We start from the raw sequence: 27644 nt of genomic DNA on the forward strand, positions 1-27644 counted from the left end.
GGGAGTAGGTGCAGACAGGGTCTGAAACGCAAGGCAGTAGTAATACTGAAAACGGCTTTTCTTCTGGAGTTGGTCAGTAGAGGGAGTGGATAAAGATGCAGCTAACCAATTAACCTGTACCTGAAGTGCTGTTGGATGTGATCTCTAGCCTTCCTGGGTCTGGCTAATAGTGAATTATCACAGCTTGGGGCTGTGACCTATAAAATGCATTGTGAATGTCTGTTTAAGATTGACTCATGGGCCTGAGGAGGGATTCTTGCAAGTGCTAATTGCTAGTAGATGTACATCTCCATGGTTGTCTCTCACTCTTGCCTTACTCCTTCCAAAAAAGCAGTGCTTGGCTTAGGCTGTGGTTACGTACGTGGGGCTTGTGACCACTGTGCCCCAGTTAATACCACTGTTGCCTCGTGGTTTCAAAAAGGGTTTTTTGGGGTTTTTTTAAGTGTTGCTGAACAAGGACTGTGATTTCATTTGCAGAAGAGACCTGTCCATTTCAAAAAGGTACCTGTAGATGCAACTTGGAAAAAAAAAAATATGTAAAAACTAATCAATAAAGAAACTTAAATCTGTTTGGCTTTGTCTAATTAGCAAAACTGCTTAAGTCTTCATCACTTCTGCTGGACTTGAGCGAGTGGGCGTGGACTAGGAACCAGCCTGAAGAAGGTGAGAGATCCTGTCCCCGTGAGGTGATCAGTAATTCTCTTTGCTACAGGACTTGTTTTTCCGCTTCCCTGCAGCCGGGTGCTAGGTGAGCTCCCATTTTGACCCAAAAGAAGAGGTTCTGTAGCGCAGAGCCCTGTCTGCAGAAGCTAGCTCTGCCCAGCAGCCCTTTTGGGTGAGGGCCGAACCGCCCGGGGCGCTGAGGGGCCGAGCCCGCCGCCCTTTGCAGCCGGCAGGTGGGCCGGGCCGGGGCGGGCTCTGCTCCAGCGCCCTGGCTCCTGCGGGCGGGGCCGGGGGGGCTGCCGCCGCTGCCCACCCTCCCTGTCAATCACCTCTGGCTCCACCTCCAGGCGCGCCTGAATGGCTGCGCCGCCGTCGCCCCGCCCCCTCCCTGCCCGTGCCTTTTAAACGCGCCGAAGACCGCCTCCAGAGAGCCGCCCTGCCCGCCCACGCCTCTGCCGCTTAATTCGTGCTTCCGCGCCTTCCTATTGGCTCGGAGGGATGTCCCTCACGGCTCGTGACGCGCTACGCGACCTGACGTAGCCCACCACCCAGGAAGCTCCGCCTATTTGTTCTCAACTCGGCTCTTGCGGGGAAAAACAATTTCAAGATGGCGGCGGCGCGGATAACAATGGGGAGTCGGGGGTTCGGGCCGGCCCGTGCCTGAGAGCGGCGGCCGCCGGGCCGCGCCGCGCCGGGGGGGAGCGGAGCGGGCTCCGGCCGGGCCCCGGGGGGGGGTGGGCAGCGGCCGCCGGGCAGGGCTGAGGGAGAGGGGGGGAGCGAAGCGGCACCGGCCTCGGGGGAGAAGGAGGAAGTGGAGCGGGGGGAGCGGAGCGGGCGCCGGGCCGGGCCGGGGGGAGGAACCGGGGCGGGGGCGAGCCCGGCGGGGAGCCCAGGTAGGGCCGGCGAGAGGGGGACGAGCGGCGGAGGCCGGGTAAGGCCCGAGGGGGGGAGCCCCCGCCCCGGCGGGGGCCGGTGAGAGGAGCCGGTGAACGGCGGCGGCCGCCCCCCTCGCTCTCCGGTCCATGGTGCTGCCCCCCTGCCCCATGGCGGAGTTCGTGGTGCCGCGGCACAGCGCGGTGATGGAGCGGCTCCGCCGGCGCATCGAGCTCTGCCGGCGGCACCACAGCGCCTGCGAGTCCCGCTACCAGGCCGTGTCCCCGGAGCGCCTGGAGCTGGAGCGCCAGCAAACCTTCGCCCTGCACCAGCGCTGCCTGCAGGCCAAGGCCAAGCGGGCCGGCAAGCACCGGCAGCCGCCCCCGGCGCCTCCGCCGCCCGCGCCCCCTCCGCCGGCCGCCGCCGTCGCGGGAAGCGCCGACAGGACAGGAGCCAACGGCCTGGACGCCGAGGCGGCGAGCGGCGAGCAGCACGGCCGCAGCAGCACGTTGATCGCGGTAAGGGGCCGGCCCGTTCCCGGTTGGGGGCCGTGGGGGGAGCCGGCGGTCGGCGTGGTTGTGCCCGGCTGGCACCGTGACCTCTCCTCTGGAGCTGGCACCGGATGGAGGAAGGAAAACAAGCTCTCACGGTTGGTGTGATGGCTTGTGGTGGGAGGGCTGAGGTTGATGTTGCTTTGCGGAGTACGCGTGTCTGCTCTGCTGCAGCTTTGCAGCTGGACAGGGCTGTTTTATTTTCTCTCTTGTCACCTCTGCGCGCTGGAAGAGTACATAAAAACTGCTGCCTGTTGAGGTAGGAATGGGGGGTGGCCTTCTGTGACGGTTACAGGCGTTCAGAGTAGCGTTCTGTGAATTATGTTTCTGGCTTGTTCACCTAAAATGTCCCTGCAGAAACTCTCAGGGGAGCATTAATACTGCGGTGGCCTTGGATTTTTTGTTTGTTTGCTCGCTTGTGTCTTTAATTTAGGCTGTCAGGGTTTAATGGAGTCACTCGATAAGGATATGCTTGTTACTGCCGGGGAATTTTTAAGACAAATAATGTGTCTATTAATTCTGGTACATATTGGAAAGAATTTCAGTAGAAAGGCAGCTGCTTATTTGCCACTCGCTCTAGTGGGTGTGAACACTATGGGAATCCCACTCCACCCATTAAAAACTGGCTTAGCTAAAAATCTTAATGTTTCTCTGGCTTCTCTAGCATTTCTAGTTGTCAGGATATATTCATATGGCCCTGTTCGTATATCAAGATAGCTGTTGCTTAACTTACTCTAAGCCCTTTAAATATACTGCTACGTACTAATGTGACAGTAATGTAGGTTAGTAGGATAACCTCTTAAAGGTTGCCTGTCTTCATACCCGTCTTTCTTAAAACCAGGTATTTCTAAATGGTGGCCTGCATGAAAATGATACAGTACTGTTCTGAGTATTTTTAAAAGGGGATACTGGATTAACTTGAGACATTTCCAGATTAACACCTAGATTAAATAATATTTTTAAGATGGTATGTGTGTTTGATCAGGTTAGAAGCGAAGGAGGATGTGATCCTCTGCTGTCTCGGACCTCATTTAGTTACAGTTTTTAAAATGGAATCATGATAGAGCTTACTGTATACTTCGACATGACTGGACATGGTGTGAAATAGTGAAACATAGGGCACGTCGATGTCAGCTTTAATGTAACTAGCACTAGGCAGCACATGTGCAGTTTGTAGTATTTACAAGACGAACTGAAAATGTTATTCATCTGGGTTGTTTCTATTCTTGCTAATATACATATGAGAATCTAGGACATACTGATTTTTCTGAAGACTAAGGTACTTGTGACACAGTTAGAGCACTTCAGATGGCTGTTAAAGAGTCTTTGAGGAAGCGAGGAAACCTTGTGCATTCCTGACAGTGATTCTGTAAAACTTTCCAGGTAGCTGTTGTTTACTAGGCTGATCTTGAATGTAAACTTGTGTCAGAACAAAAATTACTCAAACTCATATTTTATCATCTAAAGAGTTGGTGGGATTTCTATTTATTTCCTGTCTGGGCTCTAAGGCTTTTTGCATATGGGGCTCTATCCATTAATAATGCGTATTTTTGTTACACACAGAGCTCTTTAGCATGTCAAATCTTGTTGCTTAAACTGCCACCACACGTCTTCATATTGATCTTCTAAAAGAAAGATGTCTTTGATTCATTGGTGTTGTTTCTTTTAAATTGCTTTGGATGTGGATTTGATCTAATTAGCATCCATTATAATGAGGACTCAACAGCAGTGAGGTTCTGAAACACACTGCACATCTGGGGAAGCCCTTCTTGTACAGGAAGCTGCTGCCAGTGGCCAATTTACACAACAGAGGAGGGTTTTAGTGTATGAATGACTCTTCCTCATGCTGGCCTGCTGTTTCCTTCCTAGGATACATGACTGTAAGCTTAATTGCAGCTGCTGATTCATCACCTCGTTACTAGGGTATAAAGTTGGTTTGCTTAGTAATTCAAGTTTTGAAAAAAACCACCAACAAAAAACCTCTGCTGCTAATTTCATTCCTTTGGCGTGCAAGGTACCTCTCTAGGTTGGTATTTTACCTCTAGCAATCATGTAGCTGTTATCAAGACCAAGCATGTGCTATGTATGGGAAGGACGTGGGTTTGGTTTGCAATATTCAATGAAGTTTGGATGAACACCAGAATTGTCTTGTTTTAAAGTATCCTGGACACATTCCTTTCAAAAGAATGCTGCTAGATCAGTGAAATATGCATTATATCAACTATCACTGTTGTTGCAATCCAGAGTTTTCCATGAAGCTGCATATGAATCTTCTCTTGGAAACTGGTACTTTGTGTTGAAAGTTAGTGAGCATTTATTTTGATCCTTGAAAGAGAAAGCAACTTACGTAAATGTAAAGGGTTTATGAACTAGCATCTGAGGGCTTGTGGTAGGAGGACGTGAAGCTGCGCTGCCGCAAGTGTGGACAGTGGACAATGTGTGCGCTCTGAGATCTTGTACTTCAGAGCGTCTTCTGCAAATTCAGAATAGTTGTGGGGAACAGGGTAGCACGGCCACTTCCTTCTTAACATCTTGTATGATTTTTCATGTGGCCAAAATCAGATATTTTCTCTTCCATTAGTCTTTTCTCTGGTTTAGATCCTGAAGCTGGATGGATCCTGTTTACAAGCAGAAGTAAGGGACAGATTAATCCTTTGTTTTCTTACTAAGCAGCTCTAAAATTTGAGCCACAGAAACCAAGAGAATGCAGTATTGATACAGCAATACCTTGGATGATTTGTGCACCATGTAGGCCTGTCTGTCATTTGAGGAAAAAGATGAAAAACATATTAGCTTCCTATTTTTTTAAATTTTGAGACTATTATTTAATGGGAAATTCAAATGTTGACATTTACTTCGTATTTCTGTTGTTGATGTTATTAAGACTATATTCAAAGTAGAAAATGCTTAGTGTTTGGATAACGTATTGTCCCTTGTGTTAATCTTACATTTTTGAGAAACAGGGAGGTTGGGAAGAGAAAGGACTTGTCCCCTCGCACATTTTTTCCTCTTTGCCAGGTTCTGATTTGAGAAAGTTCATTCTAATACGCTGTTTAAATTCTCTGCAGTAGAAAGGTTGGCTTCCTTGTATTTCTCTGATAGACTATAACATAACGTATCACTGAGCTGAACAGAAAGTGTTTCCTTGACACAGGAATGAGAATGGCAAGATCTGGATTTTCATCTCCACTCCTTGTTTTATGGTGTGGTCTCTTGGAAGGAGACCTGCTCCCTGTTTCTTACTGTTGTTTTCCCCACCTGAGAGCAGTTGTTGTGTAGATGGCTTGCTTTGTCTAGGACTACCACAAAACCACAAACAGTATTTCTGGAATGGGCAGAGAAGGTCTACTCGGTGGACTGTCTTGGGAATGCTTTGTGTTAAAGCTGAAGAGCAGACCAGCGTTTATTTGGGAGCAATAGAATTTTTTGCATTAATAATAGGTAAGTTCTAATTTAAGTAAAAGCACCAAGTAAAAAGTTTAAAAAGAAATTTAAATATAAGGAAAGCAATGCAATGTTTCTTGGTTGAAAAGACCTAAAGTAATAAATTAAAGGGAATAGATTGCCTGGATTGTACTGACAAGCATTAACAGCATTCCACTAACGAAGCTCAGGCTGGTACACTACCAATTCAGAAGACCTCATTTTTGTGTAACCTGTGGTATAAGGGTATTAAATTATGAAATTATGTTTTACCACAAAAATAGCAAATTATTTCCACATTATTTATACATAACTACAGCGCAGTGTAGTCTTGCCACCATTGTTTATTTTTGCTGACAAGTCTGATAGTTTGTTGCCCAACAACTCAGACAGGTTTTTCTTTGTCTCCTTTTAATTCTGTGTGAGGTATTGTTGTATGTTTGAAACATTTCCCTTACTAGATTAGTTAGATATGCAGTGATGCTTCCTAAATTGTAAGGATCTGGGAGTGACTGATTTGCTGCTGCTGTTTTAAGTTCAAGCGAGGTGGAGGATCCGGCATTGCAGCTGAAGGCACAGCAGTTTTTTTGATTCAGCAGAACAATTCCTGTAGCAGAAGCTGCCCCTTGTGACTAATGCAGGCTTGGGATATTTATAGACATGCATATCCACAGCCCTTCTTCACTCCAGCAGGCAGTCACCCAAATACAAAAGTCTTCTGGAATTAAAGTAAAAGTCAAAATTAAAATTAGTCCAGCAGTTTGGTTCTGACAACACAGTGGAATGCAGGAACACATTGGGTAATAAAATGTTTTCCTTGTAGGGGGGAGCACAACTTTGGAAGCTGTGGGTAGATGCACAGTAAATGGAGAGTTCTTACTATGTCGTGTAGTCAAAATGTTATGTTTTCTGTCCAAAATTCGTACACTACAATTTCTGATATTTGCTTTGTTGCTCTAGCTTAAGAGGTTGTCATCTTTGTTGCTCCTGTCCTTGGCCAGGCAGGAGAGGAGAATCTATGTCTATAGAGGACCTACTGTAAGATCTGGTTTGTGGGAGCTTATCATGCTGCAATACTACCACTTCTGTGGCAGAAAAATGGATATGTTCTATTTTGGTTCCCTTTTCTAGGTGAGAATGCTGGTATCTAGCTAGGAGGCGTATTGGAACTAGATTTTTATTATGTTTCTAGAGTAATACAGCATTTCTTCTTTGAAAATAACCGGCTTTATATTTCTTTTGCTGGTATTTCATGACAAATCCTTGTAGACATAACTTAATTCTGAGACTGAAGTGGTAAACTTATTCCAAATAAAATACAAAAAATTAAAGCTCTCTTGAATCCTGTAGGAATATTTTAATCTCTGTAACAGATGCTTTAAAAAACTAAACAAGAACATTATATGGAGCCTAAAAGGCACAGTATAAGAACCAGATTTTTTTTAAAGTTTTGTTTCTGCCATGTTCACTAGGTATTTTTTCAGAAAAAATGGAACTTGCATACAGTTTCGATTTTATATGTATATTTACTGTCTTCAGTTACAGGACTCAAAGTATAACAAATTACTGGATTTTTACAAAAGTAGTTTAGTTGACTGTCCTCAGTTTAAAAATTCTGCATTGTGAAGTTTTTCTACATTAATTTCAACAAATTCTAATTAATTAATTTCTAATTAATTTCAACAATTAATGCTTGTTTTTCTAATGCATTGAAATGTCATTGGTTTCAGGTTATTATCTAAGACTAGTTTCAGGTATTGAGTGTTTCACACTGATGTTTTGATTCCTGGAATAATTTTTCTCTTAAAAAAAAAAAACAAACACCAAAAAACCCAAAAACCAGAACAACTTTGTGCCATAGTTTTGATCAGTGATTCATGCCCCTTTCCCACCAAGGCAGTAAGAGCATGCTGCACTAGACTCTGAAGTTTGGAACACTGCCGGCGCTAAGTTTTAAAGCTTTTCCAATTTCTTCTTGTTGGGCTTCCGTGGTAGTTTGTGGACAGCTTTTATGAAGTCTGCCAACTTGCCCCTGCAGTAAGACCACAATATGGCTGAGCATCATTGTGGTAAAACTGGTGGGTTTAAGACAGAGGTTGAATATAGCTTATCAAAATTATTTGTGTGCTGTCTGTTTTCTGATGGAAGCCGTGCCATTTGACTGGGCATGCATCCATCTCCAGCATTGTGGTCCTGTGTCCTAGTCAAGTATAGCATGTATATACTGTGAATTATATGATCAGAGGCTGCTTGTGTTGGACACCCCTTTTGTGGTGATGGATGACACCTGGGTTTTATCAGTTTGTGTTCCTCACATGAGGAATCCACAGTTACGGCCTGACTTGCACATGTGCTCCTGCCAAGTAAGTGTATTTATTACTGTGTTGAGGACTGTCTATTTTGCTCACATGAATAAAATGCAGCTCTGATGATGCAATGTGGAGGAGGTGCAGCCTATGGCCCTTCAGTGGCTCTTTGAGAAACTGTATGTCCTGTCTTGGGCCAAAGGACTGAGGCCTGCTTAAACCCCTTTCTTTGCACTGTTCCTATATTGGTTTAAATACTTTGGATAAATGCTTTTGGGGTGGTACTTTTAGGCAAAGCTAAATAGCAGAGATCTTGGAGGCTCATCTTTTGTTGGGAAGTTGAGTAGGCTGAGAAAATGGGAATACATTTCTGTATCTGGTCTTGTGACAACAGAAGGGATTGGCTCCTGTGTTTTAAGTAAAATTGATTGATTCTGCTAAGGAAACCATGGACAGCATACCAGAGGGCCACTGTGCCTTACAGAGTGATAGTGGACAATAAAATTAAAGCTAAAGGGATTTTTCTAGTGAGTAGCAAGCTATGCTTTACTTTGTCAGTGTTTCTTCTTCCCCCCTTTTTTTTTTTGCGTTTTGGCAGACCAGAACAGGTTTTTCTTGCCTTGAGAACTCTGTTGGAGCAGCTTGATATGTAGATAGCTTGCAGACTGACTTGTATCTCACATGCTCCTTGTTATTTTCTTTTCCCCCAAAACCAGATTGTTTGGATAGACACAGACAAATTGGGGAAGAACTGAATTTAATATTTCTTTTTCTGTTAGGAAATCAAGAGCTGAGATAGTAAAAAATGCATATAAGAAAGGGATTTCACAAGAGAAAGTTGTATTATTTGCAGAGTAGTTATATGAATGTATTTGGTGTGAGAATTTCAGGTTATGTTACTCAAAATTAAACACGAGTAAATAGAAGATATCAGGATGTATTTCTAATGGCAGAGGAGAAGGAACCTGTAACTTTTGGCTCCCACAAATTTTTATAGCACTGTCTTTTCTTGAGAGAGGAAAGGAGGTAGAAAGTGGAACACTGTTACTAGGTTAGTTTTAAGCTGGTTAGCTGTCTGTATTGTAGATAGCTAACTACAGTAGCATAAATCTCACTGTGGACTTACTGCCACAATATCCAAGTATGCTTTTGACTCTTTTTAATGTGAAAAGTGAACAAGGATGCAAGTGCAGTTGGTGAATAGCTTCTAAAACTCGGAAATTAAGTGTCCTGGTTAGGAACTGGGCTCAATCTTTTCTCATACAGATAGAAGATAAGCAGATTTATTTCTTTCCTACACGTCTATTGGCTGTTGTGTACGGGTAGGATATCTTTCAAATAATCTTAGATTTAGCTGAGGTGAAGCAAGGCTCGAAGCAGTCACCCCCAAATTTTACTTAATTAGTGAATTAAAGTTACTTTTTCTTTAATCTCCTTTTTTAACAAAGGCATATAGTTTTAGGTGAAAGGAGGACTTTGTCTAGACCAACTAAAGTCAAGATGTCACCGAGAATCAGATGTCTGAACGTTATGACTGTTAAAACCCATATAGATATGAAAGTTCCTATGTGTTTTTATTGATGGAAAGAGCCTGTGATGGATATTAGGGGTCTGTATCTTTTTCTAGATTGCAGTAAGTGTAGTTTATAAGCATGGATGATTTAATCTTAGACTAGTTAGCTGCATATATTGCAAATGGTGTAGTACAGTAGCAAAGGCCTTAGGACAGATAACTTCTGGAATGTTTGTCCAGCAATCCAGGTGGGTTTTGCAGCCTGTGAAGAGCTGTGTGCAATTATAGCTATAATGCTACCAAAATCCTAGTTGCCTTGAGTTGTCTATATGAATTACAGTTACAGCAGTGACACCAATGGGCATATGTTCTGTTTTAATATAGAAATTTGCTTCAACTATGAAAAGAATATGTTCACTACAAAACTAAGTTATTACTTGCACATCAGTTTTCAGGGAGTGTGTTTTTCCCTAATGATTTAGAATTAAGGAGGATCCATTCTCAAACTGTGAGTGATTGACTCACCATATTACCTTGGGCAAATTACTCATCCACCTTGAGCTTCGGTTTTCCCAGTTGGAGTATTAAGTAAACAATGGGAAACTTGCTGAAAGCCAAATATTGCGATTGAGTTGAGGCTTCCTTGCTTTCTGTTGTTTTGCCTTTTTACAAAAAAGTAAATTTCTATTATTCTTTCAAGTTGGTATTTGAAAAATTCACTCTAGAGCTGTAGACCTAATGTCCAAATTAAGAGAATTCAAGTTCCAGCCTCCTCCTCAAATGTACACCTCATCATGTCCTACTAGGTTTTCTGCTGATCTCACCACTCTGCTGCTATTTTAATGAACCATCTAGAAGATCATAGTCTCCTGGGAAGCTGCAGTCTATCCCTCAGATAAAAATAAGATTTTGCTGCTACCTATGCAAGCATTAAATTGTGTTTTTTCCAAAGACCAGCTAACTGTAGATGGTTTAAAAAAAAAAAAATTACAACAATTAACTGTGAACCAGTCCTTCTGTCCTTAAATCAAAGAATGCTGTTGCCCAGGCAAGTGCTGTAAAATTATTCTGATAATTTATGCCGGCTCTACAGACAACCTCTTGCTTGAGTGGTGAGACCTTGAGGTTTCCCCTGTTTGTTCTTGGATGAGACAGTTTTCCCCAAGGGTTAGTGGACTGCATTGTGGAGACTGCAAGTAATATTAAAATAAGCATACTTGTCTTGAGGTTTGTTTAATGAGCTGCTTTTCTACCATCTGAGAGAACTGTTGTTCAGTGAACCACGCTTCAGATGGGTGGCTTTTTGTGGGGATTCTCCTCATATGTCCTGCTGAGATGTACAAAGGCCTCTCATACAGGTCAGGGGAGCTGATGGGAGCTTTCCCTCTTTAAGCGCACTTTCTGTTCAAGCAGTGTCTGCTCTACAGGTTTGTCTGTGTGGGTGTAGCGTTCTAGCACAAACAAAACACAACGTTTCTTACAGAGTGCACCTGAGGGAAGGAAGAGTTTATAGTAATTTTTGATGTGTGCATGAATTCTGTTTTCAGATGTTTTTGAGGTCAATGGAAAGAACTTTATATTTGAAAGATTGCTGCCAGGAAAGAGGTTGAACAAAGGCTCTCAAACTCTGGTTGTAAAACTGTTGCTGTACCCTCTGGTTGCTTCTAGGTGGCACTACAAGGAAAAGAATATGTGCATTTGCTATCCATGAGAAGCCAACTGTTGAGCTGGTTGGGGCTCTGGTGGTCATAGCGCAGAGAGGAGCAGCTGGCAAATACTCTAGGAGAAAGCAGGAAAGGAATAAACTTACTCTGCTGTGATAGAATTGACTGAACTCTGAATTGCATTTTACATAAGTGTGAAACAGTGGTCGCTTAGTGACAAAGTGGTTTTGCTTTAGTGCCAAAAATGTGGTTGTGTACAAAATTTATATACATAGCTCTTCTCCAAAAATGATAATCACAAGAGAAATTGTTCTCTTTTTCTCTAAATACTTAAATGTGAGACTGCTTTATAAAGCAGTCTTACAGAACAATTACACCATGTGTACATGGGCCAAATAAAATACAGGTTTTTATTCTCATCTGAAATTTGAATCTTAACATTCTTCAATATTTTTTCATTTTGAATAGGAAAAATCATAACATATTGCAGTTCACAGCCATTTCTCAACTTTTTGTTGTTGTCAAAGTATGTGGCAGCTTTTGGTTTTGTTTCAAGGAGGGGGCTCTGTTTGATACAGTATGTATTTAAGAAAGTTTACCCTAAGAGATTATAGTAAGGAAGTCATCTCATGTGATGACTTGTAAAACAAATCTTATCAAAGCAAAGATGTAACCTTTTTTTAACCTTTATTTCCTAAAATGTTTTATTCAGAGCTAGACAATGTTCTAGTAAGAAATAAAAATCCTATTCTATGAAACACAAAACTAAATAACTAAACCCTTCCTTTTTTTCAGCAGCTCCATGAGACTGTGAAAAGAAAGCTTGGTAGTGCTGCTTCCCCTCAGAATGGAGACCAACAGAATGGCTATGGTGATGTATTTTCTGTGTCCAAGAAACTGCGTCGTGATGATGGTCTTGGTGGAGTGAGTGGTTCTTCCAATGGAATGCCCCCTGTGTCTCCACTCCATCATCTTGACAAGAAATCTGGCAGCGGAGATACCTTACAACTTAATGGAAAACATCCGATGGGGCTAGATGGCATCAGCAAGAAGTGTCTTCCAGATTCCAGCCTGCAAATGAATGGAGGTGGTGATGCTGATGACTCATTTCCTCTGAGTTTGAACAAAGAGCTGAAGCAGGAGCCTGTAGATGATCTTCCATGTATGATTGCTGGAGCAGGGGGTTCTATATCTCAGAATAACTTGATGCCTGATCTTAATCTTAATGAGCAAGAATGGAAGGAACTTATTGAGGAGCTTAATAGATCAGTGCCCGATGAAGACATGAAGGATCTCTTTAATGAAGACTTTGAAGAGAAAAAAGATGCAGATTCTTCAAATTCAGCTGCACAGACTCCGTTGCCACAAGATATTAACATAAAGACTGAGTTTTCCCCAGCACCCTTTGAACAGGAACAGATTGGATCTCCCCAGGTGAGATCCACTTCATCAGGTCCAGCATTTATTGGTGCTGCTTCTGTACCTGTAAGTGCCGCTTCTCCAGTGGTTGGTAGTTCTCAGGCCATGTTTCAGCCTTCCAGTCAGTCAGTGACTGAAAATCCTAATCAGCCCATGATGCAGGCATCAAACCACTCTCAGAGCGTCCAGAGGCCTCTCCCCAATGTGTTGTTACCTGGGAAGGGTGCAGGAAGTGCCAAAGAAATGTCTTCTGCTCATCAGCTTCAGCAGATTGCTGCCAAGCAGAAGAGAGACCAGATGTTGCAGAACCAGCAGCAAGCTTCACAAGTCCACCAAACAAATCAGATGTCTACGTGGCAACAGTCTGGGCCTTCTCATAGTCCACTGGCTGTCCCATATACCATGGAAAATCCCACCAGCCCATCAGTTTACCAGCCAGACTTCAACAATCAGAAACTCATGATGCCTAATATGGGAAATAAAAGCTCACCAAGAGCTGGAGGCAATTACCATGTGAACATTTTGGGTCATCAGCAAAACAGCTTGAACCAGAACCCTGTGAACAGTCAAGGCTCTATGCTAGACTATGGGAACACCAAACCTCTTTCACATTACAAAGCAGAATGTGAACAGGGGGTTACAGTACCTGGTCAGAACAAGGCTCCCATGTTGGCCTACATACAACAGCGCCAGCAGGCACCGCTCTCTCACGTGAGCGATGACCAAAATGGGATGATCCTGTTGAAACCCAAGTCTGGAAACATCACCTACCGACTTCCGCACAGTCAGGTGAATGTTCAGGTTTTTGTTACCTTTGTTTAGTAGCAGATTTAAGGTTTTGCAAGAGGGTGTTGGACAGGTAAGGCTAGAGTACAGATTACTTGGTATTGTTTCAAAACAGTTGCCGCATGATTTTGAAGAAGAAAATGATAATATGCAGTAGGCTGAGACAAGAATCAAGAATTCTCTTTTCCACTAAGGACAGTTTTTAATACTCGGTTCTAGGTCATGTGGTAATGTGTGATTTCCAGCTTAATATACTTTGTGGGCAACAAATAATGTCATGCTTCATAGAAGCTTCTACTTAGAAAGATAAATAGATGCTTTGTAAACTTTTGCCTAAAATAACTCGTGTAAAACTGTAGTGTTAAACAGCGTTCTCAAAGAAGCTTTGATTTCTTTACCTTCTTTTTAGTCCCTACTTGTGTCAGAGTTGGCTTACTATAAAAAGGCATGCCTTCAGTTGCTGCTTTTTTGAAGAGAGATGGAAGTGGGGGCTGCATTCCTGATTTCTTGGGTGTTCCTTGGGGCTTTTCAAATCTAAGAATTTGTTATTGGTTAAGTCTCTGGGGATTGGGGAAGCATGGGATAGGAGAGAAATATGTATTTAAGAATGAGTAACAGTAATATTTGTCTGCTTGAAGCAATATGCTTCAGGTTTTCCTGTGAAGGAAAATTCCAGATGGTGCTGCTTTGCCTTATATGTAATTGATACTACAGGTATGCTGCAGGTGAAAATTTATGTAGTGGAGGGAGGTACAGGCTCATTGGGATTCTGTAACGTGCCTGCAATGCACATACTAGAGGGCTTGTTGAGAAAAAGGCCTTTGTTATAAGGATTAAAGCTCCTCTAGCAAAAGCTGTTGGAGATCCAACCCTAGTCATATGTTCCCTCAACAAAACAAAAAACCTGTGAAAAAGATCTGATTAGTCTGTGATAAAGACCACACTGATGTACAAATAAAAATCTGAGATCAACATGTGCTTCATGAGGCACAAAAAAAATTAATCTCTTTTAAAAGTTAGCAGAAGTAACAATCTTAACATTTTGATGGCAGACGAAGGGGAAGGGTAGAGATGATTGTGTATGTCACATCTCCCCCTCACTGAAAAACATGAGGGTGATCTTGCATCTACACTGCCACACTTGCACTGAATTAACAGAAATACTGATGAACGCCTCTGGAGGATTTCTCCAAAGCTTGCATGAAGAACAACAGCACAGTATTACCTATATTTGGCTCATCATTTCTTATGAAACTGCAGAGAGTGAGAACCAACAGCCAAACCCATTAGCTGAATTCTAAACTTGAAAGTAGTATTTGTTTGCGTAATTAGAGATGAGGCTGAAATATGCTTAAAAACGATAAAAATTGTCAAATTTCAAATGGATTTGCTGGTACAAAGAGGACCGTATCAGATCTTGAATTATAATCATTCCATGTTATTTTTGCTTATCCCAAGTTCCAATCTCCAAAAAAAGCAGACCTATGAAAAATTAATAACAACAGGCTTATCTGTAGTAGTATTTTTCTCTGTGGAATATGGTGATGGTTGGATTGCTGGAAAAATACGTTAAGACTCATTTTGATCAGTGATAGCCTTCTTCCCCTTCACCTGCAAATAGTAAATACTCTGATACTAAAAAAAGCAACGTTAGGAGGGGAGACATAAACACTTGCTGAATTATATGTTGACAGAAGAGGCAGGATTTAAATAAATATTTTGTATAATGAAAATTTAGGATGTAGTGTATGAAAAGCTGCTACCAAAATTAACTGAAGCTGGTGTGTTTGAATTGCTCTTTGTAACTGGTGCTGTTCCTCTGGCTGAGCAGAAGCACACAGAGCTATACGCACCTGTTTGAGCTGGGCTTTGGGAAGTACTTTGAGACTGAAGTTAAAGCCTCTATTCCTGAATGTTGTGGAGCTTCTGACCTTAACTCCGAACTGTCACTTCTGTGTCTGGCACTTTATAAATGGGTTTTTGGCTGTCTTTAATTAGCTGAACTGGAAACTGTATCACACTTTGCCTTTTCTGTTAGAAGGTTCACAAGTGAAGAAGCTATTGCATAAAGATGGCAAAGTATAAGGAACTGATCTAATTTGTATTAAATAGTGTAAACGTACAAATAAGCAATAATTGACAGTTTCTGTTTTTCTGAGATGTGTTATGATTCCCCTCTGTGTGTAGACTTTGTTTATAAAGTCTCTCTTCCTTATCCTGTAAAATGATAAAAATAATACAAATCACAGTCATCACCATGAAAGTGCCTTTCCTCATCTGTGTAACTGCATACAGTTTCTGCATTCTGGAGGGCTTCTGTCTCTTTGTAACCCACGTCACTTTTTCTATATTCTGCAGGATCAGAACCCTTCTCCTAATGTTCCTCGTGTTCCTGTTTCTGTCCCGGGCCCTGGTGTGGGTGCCCAGGCTCCCAACGTCTCCATGGCAGGTAACCACAGCAACCCACCTTATCTCAGCAATCAGCAGCAAGCGGCAGTGATGAAGCAACACCAAATGCTGATGGACCAGCAGAAGCAGAGGGAGCAGCAACAAAAGCACTTGCTCATGGAGCAACAGAAGCAGCAATTCCTAATGGAGCAGAGACAGCAACACCTTCTGGCTGAGCAGGTGAGGGGGACCAGCAGTCTTTTTTTCTTTGCACTGATTTGCGTTGGACTGAAACAGCATTTGAGATCTTCTTGAATAGTTATCACATTACAAAATAAGGAATGTAAACTGCAAGTCACTTTGGTATCATAAGTATAATTGCTGTTTTATGTTTCTATAAAAGTAACCCAAACACATAGCACTTGATTGCCGAAGCTTATTTTTTCTGTTACAAGATGCTGTGGCGAATTAAAAGAATAAAACAGGTAGAATTGAGTAGTGTGAAAATGCAAGACCTACATGGAGAGAAGGTATCATACTGGCAATGGTGTAATTCTTTGTGAAAGAAGAAAGGCAAATAAAATCAGAGCAAAAATAAAAGATAAGGTTGGGATACTGTTGATGTGTTCTGTAGAGCTTTAAAAATGGAAGTAATGAGCAAGGGACTCTGTAAGCTCGTTGTGCCTTCTGCCTTTCTTCCCTGCAAGATCCACAGCAGTTCATGTTTCCAATTTTAAAACATCTTTCACTTGTTTATTTGGGGAAAATAATTAAGACATCTGCATCCAACTTGCATCTTATCCTGCCAAAAGAATTTCACTCTGCTGTCCATCAGACTGCAGAAAGCTGCTTTAGCGCCTCTCAGGGAAACAGTCTCCTTGTGTGAACCTTTCTAAGCTTTAAAACTTTTGCAAGTCTTTCAGCTGGGAATCAGCCCAAAGCGCATTATTCCCGTGGTTGGTGCTTTTCTGCATTTTTAAAGGTCCATGCAGACATGTTGCAGGCACTGGCACTGCACATACAGAGCAATTATCAGTATTTGGTATGGAGGAAGGGGAAGAAGAATTTTCAAAGGTTTGTGAGACGCAGGGAGAATCTGGTATTCAGATCTTCTGGAAAAAGTGTAATGATCTGTGCTGCTGAAAAGTTTTGTCTTTGAAGATAATGGGGGGAAGGGGAAGGAAGAGCCATGGAAAGCGTTGTCTTTGAGGATAATGGGAGAAGAAAAAAAAAAAGAGCCAATGGTTTAATGAAATAAAAAAAGTGAACTGCATTTATCCCTGAGAATTAAAAAAAAAAAAAAAAGCTCTGGAGTCCTTCAACTAATAAGAGTTGGGAATGTGTAGTTTTCTTAATTTTCAGCACTGTTAAAAGGTGATAAATCTCATTGTTCTCAACTTTAAAGTTGGGAGTTGTTGTCCTGGTAGATAGGATTTTCACTGTAATAATAGTTTGGAAAATGGAGATGGTGAGAGGTCGTCAGGTAGTTGTGTGTGGACACCTTGACTTTTATTGCAGCAACTGTCCATTAGAAGCTTTATTTAAGACAGAAAGAAATGATACAGTCTCCTCTGAACTGAAAACATGTGAAAGCTTGGTTGTGAAGCACATTTTGAGGGGAAGAGGGTAGTAGAATCTGCAGTATTGTGGAGCTATGGCTGTGCCAAGTCCTAGCTAATGGCTTTTTTGATTGCTTAGAGACTTGTGTTAAAATTGAGGACTGGATTGAGGTGACAGAAAGAGCCCCTTCAGTTCTTGACCCGGTGTAGATAAAAGCATAAGATTGTGCTTGGCAATGTTTTAAAGAAAATTGTATGAACATTGGTAAAGATATTTGATATTTGGGTAAAAATACAATTTGGGCTAAGGGAATATCATGGTGGAAATATTGCTTATGTTGATAAATATACTATCAAAGACTGAAGACAGAGAATGCCCAAATCTTCAAGAAAATAATATTTTCTGCATGATTTATGTGATCTATAAAGTTATATAAATAAATCCGATACTTTTTAGTGAATTATTCAGTTTTTGATGCCTTGTATGTTGATATCAAATGGCAAAAAGTACTAACTGTTACTTTGCCAAAATGTTAACAAACAGGTACTCTTTGAAAGAAAGTGGGGAGAAAGGAAATACAGGGTGTTGGCATCCTGCTTGTACTTTTGTACCCCCGGTGAATGGCAATTATTATAGTTCTTAGAGCTGTGGCTCAGTAGGTTTCCTTAGCTAAGGAATGGACCTAACACATCAGACCTCTCTGAACAGTGAGGTGGCATATTAGCAGGGTGATAAGTAGCATATCTCAAACACTGTTGAAATAATATTTTTTTTTCCCTACCTATTTGCTGCTGCTTAGCCAGCACATGTTGCTGGAGTAAATATCAGTATGATGAAAATATTTTATTCCTGTCCTAGTTATTGTAACTACAATTAACTTCTACATCTTGCATCCCTGTATAGTGATACTGGGACTCTGATCCCAAACAAGGAGAGGCTTTGCTTTGGAGCTGAACAGACTTGGATATTGCATTTGCCACATTTCTTGGCCTTGTGCTGCCCAGTCCAGCTAAATCTTGTTAGCATTCTAATTTGATATTTATTTATTTGGATACACATGATACTGGATGTAGTTTTACAAAAAGATTTCTGAATCAGTTGATCTCTGTTTTGCAGGAGAGTTATAGTTTCAGGTAGCTTCAGTGCCGTTCCCTGCCGCTCTAAAGCTTTTGTTTCTTTGCATTTGGTATTCTGCATCTTCTCCCCGCCCTGCCGCCCCTGAGCCAGGTTCTGCAGCTCTTGGTTTCTCTCAGAACTATGGCATCTCTCCTTGGCTTCTGTGGTCAGCCTCTTTCAAGTTTGACTGGTCCAGCAAGTAGCAGGTCCTTTCTGTCAAGCAGCCTGCCCTCCTCATTCCTCTGCATGTCTCAACAGCTTCTTAGTTGTAGACATTTCAAAAGGATGGTAGTAATGTGTATCTGTCTATTTGTTACATTGCACTAGTCTCTTCTTTAAAGGCTTATTGCTTGTGTCTTTACCCTAGTACTCTTGGAAGGGAATTTCTGTCCCCTTCTGTGCCCCGTGCAACTTAAGATAAGTAGGTAGTTGTGCATTTTATCACTACTTAGTTATCTCAGAATTTCAGTCCGGTTGAAGATATCTGTGGAAGAAGAGCCAGAAGTGCTATGCCTGATATGTTTCATATTGCAAAAGCAGCCTGTTGGCTGTTTACACTGTCAGGATCTCTGAGTGTACTATTGGTGCATGTACGTACACTCTCAATGATCCCCTCAAGGCTTTGAATTTCATTGTCCCAAAAAGTTTCCTAATAGAAAATTTGCTTATTTTATTTTTCAAATGTTTTTATCATAAAGTAGGTACGGGTTGAATGTGCTTTTAAAGAGGCAAGGTTATTCTGAATCATTAGTAGGGTTTGTTTCAATTCATTGGTGCATTGTTAAGAAAATGGGTTTGAACAGTGATAACAAAACTTGTATAGCTTCTGTTATAAACTTAGTTCTGCAGTTTTCCATAATCTTCTAGGAAAACCTGTGGTATATAAGGGTTTGTGTATAGTTTTTTCATTTTTGAAAACAAGGGCTAGAAATATTTACATGTTCAGTTTTTACTTTTCTGTGTAGCATTGTTGATACTTATGACTTGTACTTTAATTTTTAGAGAGGTCTAAAATAAATTGATCTGGGGGTAAAGAGCAAAAAAATGTGTGTGAATTTTTTTATACACACTCACTTTTGCTCTTTTTGTACCTGTTAGTGTCTTTAGAGTATTGCTAAAAATTCCTGATGATTATGTTGCTGATTAAAAGACTAACATCTCAGATTTTCAATGTTTTAAAGGCTTCAGACATGCATTGCAATACCTCCTGTTAACGTGTGCTGTTGGTCTATTGTCTCTGAGTTCCTAGTCTTGTCACTTACCAGATTAAACTGACTGTGTTTGAACCTCAAGAGCAAAGGTCTGAAGTGACTTTAAGGCTGCAGAAGCTCCTTTAATTACCAACTCTACATAAAAGCATGCAGATAGCTTGTTTTTTTTTACCCAAGATAGTCACCCTTGGAAAAAGCTTGGCTTCTTTTCTAATTGTCTTGCGTTGGACCTTTCCTAGGAGAAACAGCGGCAGCAGCAAGAGCAACAGCTGCAGCGGCATCTCACTCGACCACCTCCCCAATATCAGGATCAACAGCAGAATCTGTACCAGCAACAGGTTGGACAGTTCACAGGTAAGTAAACATGGCAATTGAAATAATGGCAGAAAAAAATATCAGGAGTAAAAAACAAGGTGTCTTCAAATTTCCTGGATGGGATAGCTTTTAATTAATTTATTACAACACCTTTCCACGTCACTGTGCCTTAAAACTTTTAGACCTATACTCTGATTCAGTTGCAAATTAACAGCTTCCCCTGTCCTAGATATCTGGGACAACTTAAGCTTCTGATTCTTAATATTGCTTTGGAAATGGGTAACATTCTTAAGTACTTTCATTGTTCTAAAGGCCTTTTTATACTACCATTTCCCTTTACAGGTTGTAAATTCTCCTTAACTTTCATATATTAGGATTCAGGGTTTGTTTTTTTTTTCTCTGAAGCCTGACATCGCTACTTGTGTCTATCACAGACCCTCATTAAAGAAAAATAAGTGATGTATTATTTCTCTCACCTACTAGGATGAGTTTAAAATTCTCTAATATTCTTATCCCTGCTACCTTTAGAAGGGAATGCAATTTGAATTCTCTTCATTACATGTTAGTGTCCTACATGTTTTTTTGTTTGTAGGAGAAGCAGCTTGGTATGTCTTCTGTGTATTAACTATGATAAATAAAAGATGTTGTTACCGTTAAGCTGGAATAGCTTCATGAATGTGGAAGAACTAGAGACCAGTAAAAACTCATCTCCTTACCTGAAAAATCCTTACTTAACAGGGCATCAAGAAGCCACTTGTTGTTTTTCATAAACCTAGAGTACGAAAAAGTGCTTATTCCCTTTGTTTTGTTTCCTTACTCTCTATGTTCTGAAATAAATACTGAAGGGAAAAGATGTAAATAGAAATGGGATACCCTCATTCTGACAGTGTTCGTGACGATGCAGTGTCTAGTAGAGCTATGACTGGGTTTTGTTACTTAACTGAAAAAACTTGATACCAATACAGAAGGATTGTGTGTTAACACAGTGATCCATAGCATCCTTCAAATATTGCACTGAAACTTTTTTTCTCCTGCCACATTTCTACAGAAATATAGTAGTACACCTGTTAGAAATAGAGTATGTTTTGCTATAATGAACATCAGTATTATTAAAACTATTTGTCCTGATTGTAACTGTTTTTTTGCATCTTAAATCCTGATATGTGTACTACCTCTTCACTGTAGTGTTCCAGTGTAAGACTCTTCCCCCACCCATTGGTGTGCTTTGTGGATAATTAAGTCAATATAATTTGAATTATATTTGAATAAAATTATATTTGAATAAAAACTAAAATAATGGAGAGCCAATATTCCTCAGCTATCTTAAAATTTGAAAAAATTCTGCAGCTTACTTTTTGGTTTGAAAGTAGAGAAAGTACTAGTGTAGGTAGGTTTCCCTTGGTCGACTGTAAGAAGTGGGGGGGATTATATGCATTACACTTCACAGTCCTTTTCTGTTCTTTTTTTTTGCTTTAAGTAAGGGGCTGTTTCTTCTACAGGAAGAAACTTTTACTCAGAATTTATAAGAACAAAGGACTTTTTTTAGTTTGCTGAGAATACTTATTTTTGCAAATCATCTTGCTTGGTTATCAGCATTGCGTATTAACATAGTGAATATTTCATTGTGGAAATCCAAAAGATACTTGACCAAAAATTTCTGAAAGTTATATAAAATAGAAGAAATTCCTGGAATTGGGAAAACACAGGACTGGAAACCCTACAGTTGTACAATAAGAGATACACAGTGTATGCATGGAATAACTGACAATGTGTGTGTGTAGTAAGTGGTATTTTTTAACAGCCTAACAAATTGTGCACGCACTTCAAAGTATGTCTGTATACCTTTGTTCACAAAGAAATATCAGAGTCCTGCCTTTAAAGTCTAATTTTTTAAAAATTTATGATGCTGAACTCTAAGAAGTGGTATTCAGATTTTTTAGGACATTGGCAAGTCTGTGTTTGAAATCAAGGTGGAGGTGCTAACTGGAGCAACAATTGACAGTCTTTAATTAAAGTACTGCTGTCTGTGTCGGTTGCGTAGGTTGGTTTATACAAATGCAGCTGCACCTCCCTTCTGGATTATATAGTGTCTACAAGCCTAGCTTGGCTCTGGTTGAGCCAAGGTATTTAATGTAAAAAATATTTCTGTGTATTTCAGGGTCATCTTCAGCCATGCCTGGGGTCAGTAATTTAGGACAGTCCAGCTCCAGTAGTCCACGGATGTTTCCTCAGACCCAGAACATGATTCAGATGGGACCTGGACACAGTTCTGTTCTTCCACTCCAGTCGGGCTCCAGTCAACAGGATCGGGGGGTGACTCAGTATACCAATATGCAAAACATTCAGCGAGGGGGATTATACAACTTGGCGTCTGGTATGACACAGATGGTTCCCCAGCACGCGACACAAAGTGCCAATGGACAGCCACCGATGCAGAGACAAGGCAGCTTGGGCCAGGGTGCTGCTGTTCCTGCTGGGTATGGGCAGAATACCTTAGCAAACTCAAGCATTTCTCAGCAGCACAATAAGGGTGCACTGAATCCAACCTTATCTAAGCCACAGATGGCAAGAGTACCAGCTGCTATGGGGGCTCAAAATCCATCTTGGCAACACCAAGGTATCCCTAATATTAACAACCAGACACAAGCAAACAGTGGCTTAGGACCATTCACTGCCAGCTCCTCTTTCCACATGCAGCAAACTCATCTAAAGATGGCCAGCCAACAGTTTGCCCAAGGAATGCCTCAGGTAAGCCTAAGCACCAGCAGACCGATGACCTCTATGAATGCTGCCGTCTCTGGGCAGATGTTGTCGTCGTCTTTAGGTGCGCAGCAGCGGACAAACCCACCTACACAACAGCAGGTACCCTCACAGCAAGTCTTGCCTGGCATGAACCAGACTGTTCCAGATCTGAATGCTTTCAACCAGAATCCAAATCAGCAAATGCCCAACAGAGGTAATCTGCACTGTAGTCAAGGGTACCCTGTGAGGACAACCAGTCAAGAGCTGCCTTTTGCCTACAGCGGCCAGTCGGGCAATAATGGACTTCAGAACTTAACTGGTGACACAGACCTGATAGACTCTTTGCTGAAAAACAGGACTTCAGAGGAGTGGATGAATGATTTGGATGAGTTGTTAGGAACTCATTAAAATGGGGCCGGGGTGGGGGTTCTACTTTTTTAATTATTTCATGAAATATAAACAACACTTGGACCAAAAAACCTGTGGCATTGAGACTTGCAGGCATTAGAGGTAAAGGGTTGGGAAAGGGACTGGAGCTGCTTCTCAATGAGTTGATACATGGTAATGGCGCACCAGGCAGGTCTGCAGGAACAGTGCGCTTTATCTTGGTGTCTCTAAGGAGTCGCACACTTGAACAGGTCAAAAAACATTGTGCGTGTCCTAGCCAGCCTTTCAGAAATCTCACTTGCAGTGTTCTAAAATTAAATTTTTTAATTATTTAAAAATAAAACAAATTTCCACAGAAATAGTGCAGAAAGAAAGCAAATAGTTGCACAAATTGTGTTTAGGGCTTAGTCTCCTGCAGCTATTACTTGCAATCATTATTTGTTCATAGCTTGACATGCTATTTTAGTGCAGTCCATCAAACTTCTGACTTTTATTTGAGAAGAGGCTGTATGCACCTGAGTATGCTTGCAAAATGTTTTGAATTGTTTCTTTTCCCCATCGCTGAAGCATGTGCCTGTACTCTCAATAAGCAAGTGATATTTCACAGTAAATATTTCTAGATGCTGGTGATAGATGAAAGGAAGTATTAAAACCTGGCCAGTTAGTCTAGGTAGTTGTCTTAATAGATTGTAGTCTTTTAAGCTGCAGTTTGCACTCTGTTGTAGAGAGGCACAGTTCTTGGCTTATACCTTGCTGTGTTTAAAGGGGGAATTTCTTACAGGAGAACTTTTAAAATATAGTAGGTTTAACATGAATTGTAAAGCCATTTACTTTGCACCTGTTTCTTCATAACTTATTTCCAAAGGTAGTTGTTTTTAAATGAAGGCTTTGCTTCATGACAGCTCATCTAGTTTTCTTTGTTGTAAAAAGTAAAACTAACTTTTGAGATCAGTTCATTCCCCAAAGTTAGCAATGATGCAATGAGCACAAGACTTTGTCACTTCAGGATAAAAATGAGGAAAAAATAATTTGGCTGAGAGGTGAAAAGTCCTTAACAGCAATAATAGCACAGGCAGCCTGGGAGATTACTTGTATCAGGGTTGCTCCAATATGGAAGTCTCCCCCTTTAAATACTTTTTTTTTTTTTAAATACTGGGTTACGAGTTTGATAATCTTTCTATAGACTGGTGGATTTACTTCTTTAATATCCCTTGAAGCAGATGATGGTTCTTCAGCTCAGCCCAAGGAGACCTCTCTTATCTGTATGTTGGGGTCAGTCCCAGAAAGGACAAAAAACACAGTGGGAACAGTCAGTGTTCCAAAGTCCTTACTTTCTACCAAAAAAATCCCCTATCCACCAACAAACCACCTTGCCTTAACCTTTATTTTAAAATTAAAATAAAGTTGAAAGCTTTTGTTTTAAATGCACAAATACCTCTTCCCTTTTAAATCCACTTTTTTGGAAAACTCCTTTAAACTTTCTAACCAAACCCAGCATTGTGATTTAAAAGCAATTTCCTTCAACACAGACTGGCTTCTTCAGGAGTTTTCTGCACTGCAGAGATGCATGAGAGAGGTTTTTTTCTGGAGTGGGTGAAGGGAAGTGAAGGATAACATTGATTTCAAAGAAGGAAAATATTTTACTGTATCTGCAGCTCCTTTATGAGACAATTTGCACTTTTAAAAACTGCTTTTTAACACTAATACTTTAACCCTTTCCAAATATGCATGGAACATGGTTTGTCCAGCACACTTACCTAGTGTGGATGAATTACGCTCTGTTGAACAGATTTGATATTGTATCATGGTGAACCGTTGGTGAAAGATGTGCATTGATCAGTGGATCCCACCGCTGAATAGTGGATAAAACTTCACTGAAGCAGACTTAATCCCTCATAGAGCTTGGAAAAGATAACATAAAGATTGTCTTTGGATGGGAAGACGAAGGTGTTAGTGACTTTGTTGACACTTCTGATATTTTCTAGAATAAGTAGTTGAGATGCAAATAACTGATGCTAACTTCTTATACTGGCAATCTAAGAAAAGAGCTAGTGAGTTTGGTTTACTATTAAGTTAAACCAAAAACTGGTCCAAGGTAAGTGTCATTAGAAGAGTATAGATATAAACTAGCAATGGCAGGGGAAGGAGTGTTTGCTGTATTTTTATTTTTAAGGGTTAACTTTGCACCAGTGTGCCTTCCCTTCCTGTTGGGGGTGCTTGGGACCTCATAATTTCAAGTGGCATCCTTCAGTGTCACTAGTTTTTTCTCCCCCTTACAAACACTTGAGAGAAATAACAGGGTAGTAGGATTCAGCTTTTCTTTCTTCCCTGTTTAGGTTGTGGTGAAATCTGCTACGTTTTCCAGTAGATTTTGCACACATACTTTGTTCTGAATAAGTCAAAATACAATCCATCCAGTTGTTATTTCTTAATTGGAGGAAAAGAACATCTGCTGTTTGCATTATTACTACCAAAAAGGCGATCCAGCTAAAATGTCCAGGAAAATGCAGATGTACTCTTTTCTCCACTGTTTCTGGAAGCTAAGGTGGATATTGCCCTGCTTGACCAGAGGGTTTGTTCAGGAAGGTATCTAGATTTGAGGACAGGGCCTTTTCATGGTACTGTTGAAGTAAAATTAAGTGTGATTCTAGGCAAGCTGGCTTATAATGCCCATTGGTCTTCGTACATGAACAGGATCCAAACAGCATTTAACCTGGTAGAAAAAACAGCCCTCGCTTCTGGTTTTGGTCCCTGTCCACGTAATGTGATCAGACTGTTGAAAATATGGTATCACTGTAACAAAGTCGAAACAGTTCAATGGAAATGAAAATACGGTTTAGATTTACATAGGTGCATGGGTAGGGCTGGGCTTTGCCTTTATGCCCTTTCACATGTAGCTGTCTATATATGCACTTGGGCTTTCCATTTGCTGCAGCTTCAGAGCAATAAAATGTATCTCCCCTGAACTGTACCTAGCCAGCCGCCCATGGCTTTATTTATAAACTGCGGTTTTGGTTGGGTAGGAAAGGTGAGAGTGTCACTGTGCAACATCCACTGCCTTCCAAAAACCACGATTCAATTGAAAAGGGTGCTCAAAATTTTGTTATACACATTTCCTTTGTGTAAATAAATGTTTACAATTTTATATTAAAGATTTGAATAAGAGTTAGATCTTCTGACTGTATATTTTTTACTTTTTATAGATTTTAAAACTATAATTCTTTATATATGTGTTTGGGGGGGTATTATGGTAAGTTTTATGCTTGTAAATGGAGAACAGTTGAATTTGATGCTAACCTTTATGAATTTTTGTCATTGAAATGTATAAAGAGTCCATTAATCCCCTTATTCTTTTACTACAATTACTGGTGCACACCAAAAAGAAATCCTTCACTTCTGTTTTATCATTATAAAATAAATATTTTGCTAGTGTATTAAACATACATGGTGTGACTTTATACATTTGTGTGAGCTGAGCAGAGTTCAGTGTTGTTCCTAGTGAGATGGTTCCCTTCATCCCAATTTTGGTCGGCCTGTTACTAAGGCTCAGATTCTTCTTCTGTGTCTTACCAATTCTTATGGTTTCAGAAAATCCATTTAAACAGGCCAGAACTGCATAAAGAGGCCTTAGAAAACTTTCCTTTGAAAACAAGGCTTTATGCTACACCTACTGTTTCTGGACTTTTTTTAATGCAGTTGTAGGCCTTAAGCTAGGAAAGACAACTACAGAGTTTGTTGTTATTAGTGAAAAAGATGTTAATAGCTACTCACATGTGCAAAATTGCAGAGTTCCAAAAATATGCTCAGATTCCCTCAAAATAACAGGCCTTGGAGGTTCAAATTGGTTTCCTTGCGACTTGTGAAAAGACAAAGATTATGTTTGTCTGACGTAGGCAGATTGCACAAAAAAAACCAAACTGAGAAATGAGGAACACGTACTGCAAGCATGAGTTACTGTTTCTGAAGAAGGAACAAAATACTGGCAGCAAGTTGCATGAAGATTTTGGCTTAAAGCTGGTAAGGTCCCCAAGCCACTGCATAGAGCTGGTGGGTTGAAGAGGCTGTGGAAAATAATAGCAAAATAGGTCTCTCAGACCCCAGAAGTGAAGCAACGATCTGTGGCTCCATCAGTGCCCAAAGGAGCCTAGCTTTAGTGGTATGTGTTTGGATGTTAATATGTTCTTGTTAACAGGTATTACTTGACAAATTACTCTGAATCGAACATTTCTAAGCAGTTCTCTTAGTGAATCATACCACTTCCAGAAGACCCAAGAATTCAGTTATTTATGTAGTATTTCCTGTTTTGTCAAGTAAGCCTTTTAACTGATGATATCTAGTCTTAAGTTCCAAACTAACATCTCGAATCTCTCCAACCACAGATTTAGCAGTAGCGATAAAGAAGATTTTGCAAAGTGTGACACATGCATTTCTTGTGAAGGCTGTATTCATTTTACAGGTTACTGTAATTTCAAGCATCCCCCTATGTAATAAGAATTTTTAACAGCTTCAAACATTGAAGGATTGTTGTCCAAGCATTGAAGTTGGTGTCTTACTGTATAGCTATTGTGTTTAAGGCCTCAGCTCAGAGCCTTCAGATTTCCTCTCAAAGTGCATCCTGACCTAATCCAAGTATATTTTGAGCATATTCCTACTCTACAAGTTTTGAGGTGTGTTTGGGGGGAGGAGGGGGCCTGTAACTTCAGAAGCTTATAAAGAACCAAATGTAA

At 40.8% G+C, this 27644-nt stretch overlaps 1 protein-coding gene across 2 annotated transcripts; it reads left to right on the forward strand.

Annotated features, from left to right (window-relative positions):
• Positions 1 to 1539: 1539 nt before the first annotated feature.
• On the forward strand, positions 1540 to 26360 carry MAML1 (mastermind like transcriptional coactivator 1). 2 transcript variants are annotated; one of them, XM_072872267.1, is made up of 5 exons: positions 1540 to 2054; positions 11789 to 13201; positions 15557 to 15826; positions 19713 to 19827; positions 21947 to 26360. In XM_072872267.1, the coding sequence occupies exons 1-5, from the start codon at positions 1686 to 1688 to the stop codon at positions 22936 to 22938; spliced, it is 3159 nt and encodes a 1052-aa protein (XP_072728368.1). In that variant the 5' UTR covers positions 1540 to 1685; the 3' UTR covers positions 22939 to 26360. The 2 variants fall into 2 exon arrangements, with proteins under 2 accessions (XP_072728368.1, XP_072728369.1); XM_072872268.1 differs by having other exon boundaries at positions 11792 to 13201.
• The last annotated feature ends 1284 nt before the right edge of the window (positions 26361 to 27644 follow it).

The sequence above is a fragment of the Ciconia boyciana genome, chromosome 9 (genome assembly GCF_034638445.1).
Source record: "Ciconia boyciana chromosome 9, ASM3463844v1, whole genome shotgun sequence".
Lineage (NCBI taxonomy): Eukaryota > Metazoa > Chordata > Aves > Ciconiiformes > Ciconiidae > Ciconia > Ciconia boyciana.